This window comes from Triplophysa dalaica, chromosome 15, assembly GCF_015846415.1.
Source record: "Triplophysa dalaica isolate WHDGS20190420 chromosome 15, ASM1584641v1, whole genome shotgun sequence".
Classification (NCBI taxonomy): Eukaryota; Metazoa; Chordata; class Actinopteri; order Cypriniformes; family Nemacheilidae; genus Triplophysa; species Triplophysa dalaica.
In genome coordinates, this window is record NC_079556.1 from 3,256,228 (window position 1) to 3,265,811 (window position 9,584).

The following is a 9,584-nucleotide window of genomic DNA, read 5'->3' on the forward strand; positions in this document are numbered from 1 at the left end:
CAGTGACGGTTAAGTCTGACCTAAGCTTGTCACAGTGGTTTTTTGTCTCCGGAGCGAATTATGAATGAACAGTTTTGGTCACAAAAGCGTCACAATTGGAGTGGAAGTTAATCTGTCATTGTTCTCTGGGCTTGACTGACCTAATAGAGTCTCATCAGAGCAACTTGCTCAACAAATGTTTAACCACACATCACAATACAGTTTTTGAGTTCTGACAAGTACAGTTTTAAGTGGATATCATTGAGAACCAACTGAGAGTCTCTATCACGTAAACTGAAAGTAGAACAGCTATTCGATGCATCTTCCCAAATACGTTCCAAACACGTTTTTATTTACTGTGCGACCTTTATAAATCATTTCAACATGTATACAGGCATGTTGATTTCTATAAATTTCTATCATTAAACTTAAATGTTCCTTTTAAGACAGATAAGTGCAAACTGGTTACTTTCTTAATTCAAGAACCTAAAATATAGAAAAGTAACGCTTTCATTTCCTTTATTACACCAGGTGCTTCCAAAAGAGCCGAGACTACCGTGTAGACTAACCGAGCAAGAGAAGAAACCAGAGGGGATATGGGGGGTCTATTCAGCCCCTTAGTGTATGTCAGGTCTCTGTGGTCATTTGTCAGGAAGCATGAATGCTTGCCTTCATCTTCTCGTCTTTTTTTCTCTTTGGCCAAGCAGTGGTTCAGCTTTAAGCCGATTCTACCTCGTCTTTGTGGGCCGAGAGTAGTCCGTTCCTCTCTGGCCAATGGCCTATAGGCTTGGGAGTGACATCACTGCCAAATTATTCTCTTGCCAAGTGTCATGAAAGAAACTCTCCCCGTTGTTCCCCCAATGAAAAGAATAGAGGCGAAGGGGCTCTGGGAAACGCAGACACTCCCCCGTGTCTGCCATGGGAACTGTTAACACAGAGGAGAAAATATTTCGCTTGACAATGCACAGATTGTAATCAGGCACGGTTCCAGGACTGGACCTCAGCTCACCCGGGACTGCTTTTAATTTTAGGACGGTTTAGGCGTAAAGGCTCGCGATGTTAAATGTGAATGATAATGATGTATTTTACACAATGGATTCTGAGTAACACTGTGTTTGTGTTTTGTTATATGGCTCACTCTTCACTTACTTCCATTATTGAATTGAATTTGTGATTCCAGTATTGAATGTATTTATAATTCAGTATAAAAATCATCATTTACTCACCCTGTCCAAGTCTGTATGACTTTTTGATCTTCTGCAGAACAAAAATGAAGCAATTTCGTATAAAGTCGGTAATCAATTAGCACTTTGCCCCATTGATTTTCATTATATGGACACAAAACCGAAGAGACATTTTTCAAAATATCTTCTTTTGTGTTCAAGAGATAAACTGTCCAATATGGGTTTTGAGCAACATTAGGGTAAATATCACCCAGTATTACTGTAACAATATTCCAATACTAGAGTATTTTAAAAGATGGATTTTGAAGTACACTACCATTCAAAAGTTTGTGGACACTTACTTATGTGTTCCTATTTTTCCATATTTTAGAAAAAATATGAAATAAAAGCAAAGGGAAATATGGGAATTATGTTGTAACTAAACATAAATAAATGTAATGATTTTTTTTAATCATCTTCAGTGTATTTTTAACTTGAATTTGCAAAAATGTTTTCTTGTCATTGTATCAAGCAGCTTCTTGAGGTCTCACGCTGAGATGCTTTTTAAACAATATTAAAGGAGTTCTCATCTATTCTGTGCTCTCACAGGCTGCGCTTTCTTCATTATTTCGTCAAAGTCATCCATTTAAATAAAATGTGAGTTTTGTCTTGAAAAAAACATGTTTGTTTGCAAAATTATACGTTTGTCTACTAAACTAGACATTTAAGGATACACTTTCAGATCAAATGATTTTTAAAATAACTAAAAACATTTCACTCAAGCGTCCAAAAACTTTTAACCGGTGGTGTATGTACTTTAGAGCAAGGACATTTTTATAAATGTCCAACAGTCACCATCAATTATTTAACCATTTTGTTGAAAGGCAAATGTGGGAAGGGCAGGTCCCCATTTTAACAACTTAAAAAGATCAACGTGATAAATGTTTAACTACATTTCTTTATTGTAAAATGTACATCTGGCCCTCCCCTTTCATTCTTTACACATTTATAAATAAAGTATATACTATAGATGATGAGGGAATGTTAGCACAGGCTCAGCTGTGAACGGTCTCTGTTGGTACTTGGCTCTTTTTAGGATGTTGAATAGCAGTCTGCCAGAAACCTTGAATAGTCTTGAAACCAGCCTCTGCATACCAATGCATCTGTGCCTGAAACCATAAGCTTCTTTCGGTAGAATTTTGAGAGTGGTATATTAAAAAATATAAAATATATGCATGTAGTCATATATCCCTAACCTTTATGAATCATCCTATGCTATTTACAGTACTTCTTGTGTATGTTTTTATGTTTGCAACAAAACACATAACCAACAATGCCACCTACTGGTGAACATAGATATTTGCTTTTGTGATGATGAATAAGTTGCTTAAACTATTGATGGAGAAAACTAAATATATTTCTGTGAGAATTTAAAAGATAAAACAATCAAACAAAAAACCCCAAACAATTGCTTTGAAAATTGCAAACGTTTATTACTTCCTTAACTCTTGCATCACACCTCCGGCAGCATTTAGATGCGTTACAGTTTCATTGAAGTAATTTTTTAGACCAATGAGCAGACTTGATTTTCCTGATAGCTTTGAAAAAACAAACTGATCTCAGTTTATGTGTATATTCATTTTAAAGAGTAGGCAAAATAAGAGAATTCTGCATGCAACACCATGCAGTTAATCAGTCAAATAATAATCAATAAAACAATAATAATCAATAAACAATACAAACAATATTGTATAATAGAATTAAGAAATCCAATCATTTCCATTAAACTTTTGTCTTTGAATTTTGTTCTTTAATCATATCAGATTTCGAATGGTTTATAGTTTGGATTAAGTTTTTAGACAACAGTTCACGCTTCATGCAAAACTTTTATACACTGACATTGACATTTAGGTCAATTTATACTTAACATGTACCATTATTATATTTAAAAGAATAGTCTATAAATAATAAAATAAAAAAGAATGCTACACAAATCATACAGTATTCAATTAATTTAGGTGTTATTCAATGCTTGGTAGATTTACCTTAGCATGTTAAACATCAGCAGCTGACAAAAACACCTTAAAATATCAAAGATTCATTTAACAACTATTTAAAAGAAAAAACTAGCAAGTTTGCTATTATATGCTTTATACAACTGCTATAGTTATTTGTGATCTCCTTATAGGCATGAATTTATTCTCTACAGTTACATACTAAACTCCTACAGAAAAGATATCAAAGTGGTTCAAAATGGCTCCAGCCATGCACATTTTGGGAGTCTCATCCCAAATTCAATGAAGAGCTCCGAGTTGAATCGAGAATGAGCCATGTGCAGACATCCAAAAATGTGCAGTACTGGCAAGACCAAGGCGATGCTGACAATCCCTGTGGTACAGTGAAATATCCCAGAAAATGACAGACACTAATGCAAACATTTCATCTGCTACAGTGTTGTGTGTCAGATTGAAAAATACTTTTATAAATGTAATAACACAATACCTTTATAGTCGTATTGAACGTCTTAAGTGTCCATTAAACTTTACAAAAACACATCCACATTTTTACAGGTATTCTCTTATAGAAACCTTTAGAAACTTTTAGTAGAATGTGGAAAAAAATGTTAATATAAAAATCTTATGCCACAGGTAAAAACTGCTTTTTGCAACGTAAAAATACATTCATATGGATGAGTTGCAATAATTACACAAAAGTGCAGTTTAGACCTCGAGATGCTTCATGCATTTCTCTAGATTTAGCATCAAAATGTAAATACATTTTTAGTATAAAATCCAGTGTGTTGTCTGGAGATTTACAAAACAATGCACAAAGGTACGATAAAAAACATACTAGGAAAATAATGTAAAAAGTGGACTTGCTGTTTTAAGCCCTTTAAAGGTCTTTGAAGGTTTTTTCTACCTCTGTAACCTGTTCTGTAAACGGTACTTAGTAAAAACGATCAATGTAATGTTTTATATATTACTAGATCAATTAAGACCTCTCCTAACCTTTTGTAAAAAAAGTCAACAAACCTCATTCTGTTAGAAATGACAGTGTAATGCTTTTAACTAGCATCCCATCAAATTGAGTTACAGTAAATGTACCTTATGAAATAAAGGTAAAATCATCTGATGGATTATATAAGATTGTACAGTATAGTATCATTATCTTAAATGTAATGTTCTTCATTGCATTATTCAGAAAGGAAGTTGTTTTTTCAATTCCATTCAGTGCTGTCTGAAAAAACTGTATTCACGTTCCTTCTTGGTCATATAATGTACTGTATAAACAAATAAATATTTATGATTCAGAACATTGAAAGCCAATCTATGGTATAAATAACTGATGCACAATATAATACATTCAAATAAACCTTGATCAAATATGTGCAACCTCGGTCCTGAAAATGAACCGAATATTACAATAAGACAATAGATCAACTGAAGGACGTTTTCTAGTTTTGACAGCTCATCCAGGAATGAACTTAAATCACCATTTCTGGTCCTCCTTGTGTTTGTATGAGGACCAACAGTGTACCTCTGTGTTGCATTAGAGCAGCAGGTTCCTCATTCGTAAGAGGTCTGCTTTGTCGTGCCGTCATACTTCAGACTCCGAAGTTTGGTGAGAGTGGAGGTGGAAAGGGGAAGAACGGGTACTGAGTGTCATCCTCATCCACAAAGAAACACTGGAAGTAGGGAATGTCCTCTGCAGCGAAAAAGTTTTTTTTAGGAAAATCGAAAGACACATAAAAAGTAAATTTTCCCACAAATATTTAAGCTTTTGCTTACTGTAGTTCAATGGTGCTATTGACGCTTAATTTAAGCTAATGGGTTTGATTCAGGGAAGATGAAAACTGATCAAACCTGCAATGCACTCTTAGTGTCTGAAAAATTGTCAAAAGTTTGACAAAACTGTAAGGTAAATAGGAAGTTTATAGGCTGCTATCTCAGGATGGTTTATACATTACTCTAATATGTTTTTAAAGGACAGGTGTATGATAAATATTGCCATTTCTAAAGAACCAGGATGTGATTTGTCCTTGTGTGATATGAAGACAGGACTCACCCTCCTCTATTTCTGGAACATCTTTGGCGACATCAGGTTCTTCTACTTTAAAACAAACACAATTGATTCTATTCTCAATAACAGTTTTACATACCATGATTAAAGTATATCTGATTTTATGTCCTGATTGTTAATAAACATTTTATATACAGATTACACACAGCAATTCATACAAAGTACCTTTTACTTCTTCGTCCTTGATAGGTTCTTTCTCTGTCGGCTTGACTGCAATAACAAAAAAAATACAAAACACCAAGTCCATTAAAAAAATTCACTCTTTAAAAATAAGCTATGTAAGCTTTTTATTTGTAACTGGCTAGTGTTGTAATGGAATTATATCGCCTCCTGTTGGCCAAAGAAGAATAAAGTAAATACCTTCTTCTGCTTCTTTGACCTCATCGGATTCTAAAGCAAAAATTATAGATTGTTGTATTTAAAGTTTTGATGCATTAAATGTGAAAATAAATTCAGTTTTTGGTTCTACTATTTGTCTTTTTAACACATAGAAACAATATTCCTGATTAGCAGATTCCCAATGCTGAGTCAACTATCACTTTTTTATGTTAAACCTGAGCTATAATAAAAAAATGAAACAGTTAAAAGTCAGTGCTTGTAAATCTAATGATTCAGAATATAAATGCACAATCATTGTACCTTTTTGTAAAGGTCTCTGTTCTTCCACCCCTTCACGAGGGATTTCTAGAATCAGTGGAGAGATTTTATGTAAAACTGGTAACTTAGAAATGCATCAATGTTTAGGAAGAATATAATCTTCAGAAAAGTAAAAAAATATAGAGTGTACCTTTCTGTTTAGGCTCTGGCCTGATCTTGACCTCTTTTTCTAGAACAGAAAAGTTGATCAATCTTTTATGTAGAAAAAATAGTTTTGATATTTACGGATGCATTTTGAGGTAATTTTATATTAAAAAACACATATTAAGTGCTTTTATTTGAAGTAGAAGCTTAAAAACCTAACTACAGTGCAATTTTCAAATGGAGCATATGCAAAATAGACAAACAATATGTTTTTTTTCATAAAAATTCTACTCTGCTGTGATCTTTTGCTCACCTTTCTTTGCAGGTGCAGGTTTTGTGATGTTCTTCAGCGCATCACGTTCTAGGTTGTGGAAAACAAGTTTTACTAATCATTATGAAAAGATGGGACAAAATTTTATGAAACAAAAAGCAGTGCAAAAGTGATGTACATAACAACGCTATGAACTGACTATTTGCTTATCGGCAGATTGATATTCCCTTCCTTGTTACATCCAAAGAAAGGGAAAATACGAATTTCTGAATATCAATCAATACAATAACTAGGTTAGACAACAGAACATTGTCCTCCTCCTTTTGTTTCATAGCTTAAACAATTTTGTTTGCATGCTGTATTTCTCTACTATAAACCCTCATACAAACACAAGAAGAACATTGAGCCATTACCTTTTTTAAGATGTGCAGTCTTTGTAATGTTTCTTAAAGCTTCTTGTTCTGTAAATAAAACATATTTTACTTACTGGGTATACAAAAATGACATAATATATACTCTGATGTCTGAAACAAATACCTTTATTAGCTTTTTCCTTGTAGACTGCTCGCTTTACTTTTACACCAACAGTGTCTGGCTCTGAAAACACACAAACCTCGTGTAGTTAACCAAATGTCTTCTGGTACTACAAGCTATAAACATCAATTATTTAACTTTTAAAATGTTAACCATTAAATTGTACCTTTTCATCCTGGTTCTAGTGTATTACAAAATAACGAATATTTGATCCAAGAGCCCCTTTGAAACATGAAGTACCTTTCATTGTTGTGTTGTCCAGTCTTAAAAGATGAATTTGATTCTGAGTGGACTCCAGGTCACTTTTCATTTCACCAATGTCCTTCCTCAGTAAATCCAGAAGAGACAGTTTTTGATTGATAGACATCAGGAGCTCCAGATCCAGACCAAGAGATGGAGGAACATCTGTGTGTTTGCAAGAGTTTGGAAAGCAATTCATGTAATCATTTAGTGTTTAGAGATTTGAATACTTGCTTGGCTGATTAAATTTTACAATGACACTGTGGGAAGATCTCACCTCTCTTTGGTGCTTGAGGTGCTTTCTCTTGAGCAACTTCAGGCTCTATAAAGCAGATTTACATCACGTGATGAATAATTCTCATACTGTACAATTAACTTTAACAGAACACAAAAACTTCATATTCATATATTTCATGTACTTCATATATTTACTAATATTCAGACCTTTCTTTATAGGAGCTGCTTTCACTTTCTCCTTTATGACTTCAGCCTCTGAAAAGCAAATGACGTTCAAATTATAAAAAATAATATCTTCTCCTGTTTTTGAGCTTTGATCTTTAACACAGAATGAAGTAACTTAAGGATAATAACTTTCTAACTTCCTCTTTGATCACCTCATCCTCTACAATCTTGAAATTATAAACAATAGAAAATAGAATAAAGTATTTAGCATGATATTAATAAAGTAAAAAACACACAGAATCAAACCTTTCTTCTCGTGGGCTGGTTTCACTTTCTCCTCGATCACTTCAGCCTCTGAAATAGTTTAGATGTTAACATGTTTATTTGAAGAAAATAAGTAGAATATTTTTACTTTTGCTATAGTGTAAATCAAACCTTTTTTCTCAGGGGCTGGTTTTACTATCTCCTTGATCTCTTGAGCCTCTGAAATGTTGAAAATAAAAATATATTTACACAAAGCAGAAAGAAAAGCTGAAATTAAACTATTACACATTGCTATGAATTAAGTAAAAACATCAAGCAGCTAAATCAAACCTTTAGTTTCAGGGGCACGCTTAACTTTCTCCTTCATAACTTTAGCCTCTGAAATAATGAAAAAGTAAAACAAATTGCTTAGCATGATATTACATAAATTAAATTTTAAAAAAAACACGCAACCGGGTAAAGCAAACCTTTAATTTCAGGAGCTGGTTTAACTTCCTCCTTGATCACTTTAGCCTCTAAAATGTTGAAAATATAAAAATTTAGGAAAGTTAAACACATACTTTAAAGGAATATGTAATATAATTATGGTGTACTAAAAAAGCACACAATCACGCCCACACGCACAGTACAGTACAGTGAATCAAACCTTTAATTTTAGCGGCTGGTTTAACTTTCTCAATCACTTCAGCCTCTGAAATGTTAAAAATGTAAAATAAAAAGAAAGTTAAATATTAAATAAAATAAGCAAAATATTATAAGCATTATTTTGCCTTTGTACTGAATCAAACCTTTAATTTTAGGGGCTGGTTTAACTTTCTTCTTGACCATTTCAGCCTCTGAAATTTTTAACAAAGATGTTTAAAGAAACATTATTTAACATGGTTTAACATTTTACTACAAATAAAGTAAAAAACACCATTAACACAATGAATCAAACCTTTAATTTTAGGGGCTGGTTTAACTGTCTCCTTGATAACTTCAGCCTCTGAAATAATGAATACAAATATTTAAAGAAAGAATCATTATTTAACATTGTTTTACATTTTACTACAAATAAAGTAAAAAACACCATTAACACAATGAATCAAACCTTTAATTTTAGGGGCTGGTTTAACTTTCTCCTTGATCACTTCAGCCTCTGAAATTTTCAACAAAGATGTTTAAAGAAACATTATTTAACATGGTTTTACATTGTGCTACAAATAAAGTAAAGAAAACACAGTAAAATAGTGAATCAAACCTTTAATTTTAGGGGCTGGTTTAACTTTTTCCTTGATCACTTCAGCCTCTGAAATAATGAATACAAATATTTAAAGAAAGAATCATTATTTAACATTGTTTTACATTTTACTACAAATAAAGTAAAAAACACCATTAACACAATGAATCAAACCTTTAATTTTAGGGGCTGGTTTAACTTTCTCCTTGATCACTTCAGCCTCTGATATATAGAACAAAGATATTTAAAGAAAGAATCATTATTTAACATGGTTTTACATTTTGCTACAAATAAAGTAAAAAACAAACAAACCAGTAACAAAGTGATTCAAACCTTTAATTTTAGGGGCTGTTTTAACTTTCTCCTTGATAACTTCAGCCTCTGAAATAATGAATACAAATATTTAAAGAAAGAATCATTATTTAACATTGTTTTACATTTTGCTACAAATAAAGTAAAAAACATCAATAACACAATGAATCAAACCTTTAATTTTAGGGGCTGGTTTAACTTTCTCCTTGATAACTTCAGCCTCTGAAATTTTCAACAAAGATGTTTAAAGAAACATTATTTAACATGGTTTTACATTGTGCTACAAATAAAGTAAAGAAAACACAGTAAAAATAGTGAATCAAACCTTTAATTTTAGGGGCTGGTTTAACTTTCTCCTTGATAACTTCAGCCTCTGATA

General features: G+C 32.5%; 1 protein-coding gene across 1 annotated transcript; it reads right to left on the minus strand.

Annotated features, from left to right (window-relative positions):
• Positions 1-2,648: 2,648 nt before the first annotated feature.
• On the minus strand, positions 2,649-8,813 carry LOC130437064 (axoneme-associated protein mst101(2)-like). Its single transcript, XM_056768185.1, has 20 exons — positions 8,765-8,813; positions 8,612-8,659; positions 8,463-8,510; positions 8,321-8,365; positions 8,142-8,189; positions 8,005-8,052; positions 7,846-7,893; positions 7,717-7,764; positions 7,453-7,500; positions 7,286-7,330; positions 7,009-7,173; positions 6,772-6,831; positions 6,648-6,695; positions 6,277-6,324; positions 6,010-6,048; positions 5,862-5,906; positions 5,583-5,612; positions 5,388-5,432; positions 5,208-5,252; positions 2,649-4,847 (listed from the first exon to the last, which is right to left on the minus strand). Exons 3-20 carry the CDS (start codon positions 8,500-8,502, stop codon positions 4,747-4,749), a joined length of 996 nt encoding a protein of 331 aa, XP_056624163.1. The 5' UTR covers positions 8,503-8,510; positions 8,612-8,659; positions 8,765-8,813; the 3' UTR covers positions 2,649-4,746.
• Positions 8,814-9,584: the final 771 nt, after the last annotated feature.

Excerpts from the sequence above, each read along its gene's own strand:
- LOC130437064 (XM_056768185.1), bottom strand. The coding sequence starts at position 8,502 with ATGGTCAAGAAGAAAGTTAAACCAGCCCCTAAAATTAAAG. Across the intron at positions 6,832-7,008 it reads GGACAACACAACAATGAAAG|AGCCAGACACTGTTGGTGTA; the intron begins GTACTTCATGTT and ends GTGTGTTTTCAG. Across the intron at positions 5,253-5,387 it reads CAAGGACGAAGAAGTAAAAG|TAGAAGAACCTGATGTCGCC; the intron begins GTACTTTGTATG and ends TTTGTTTTAAAG.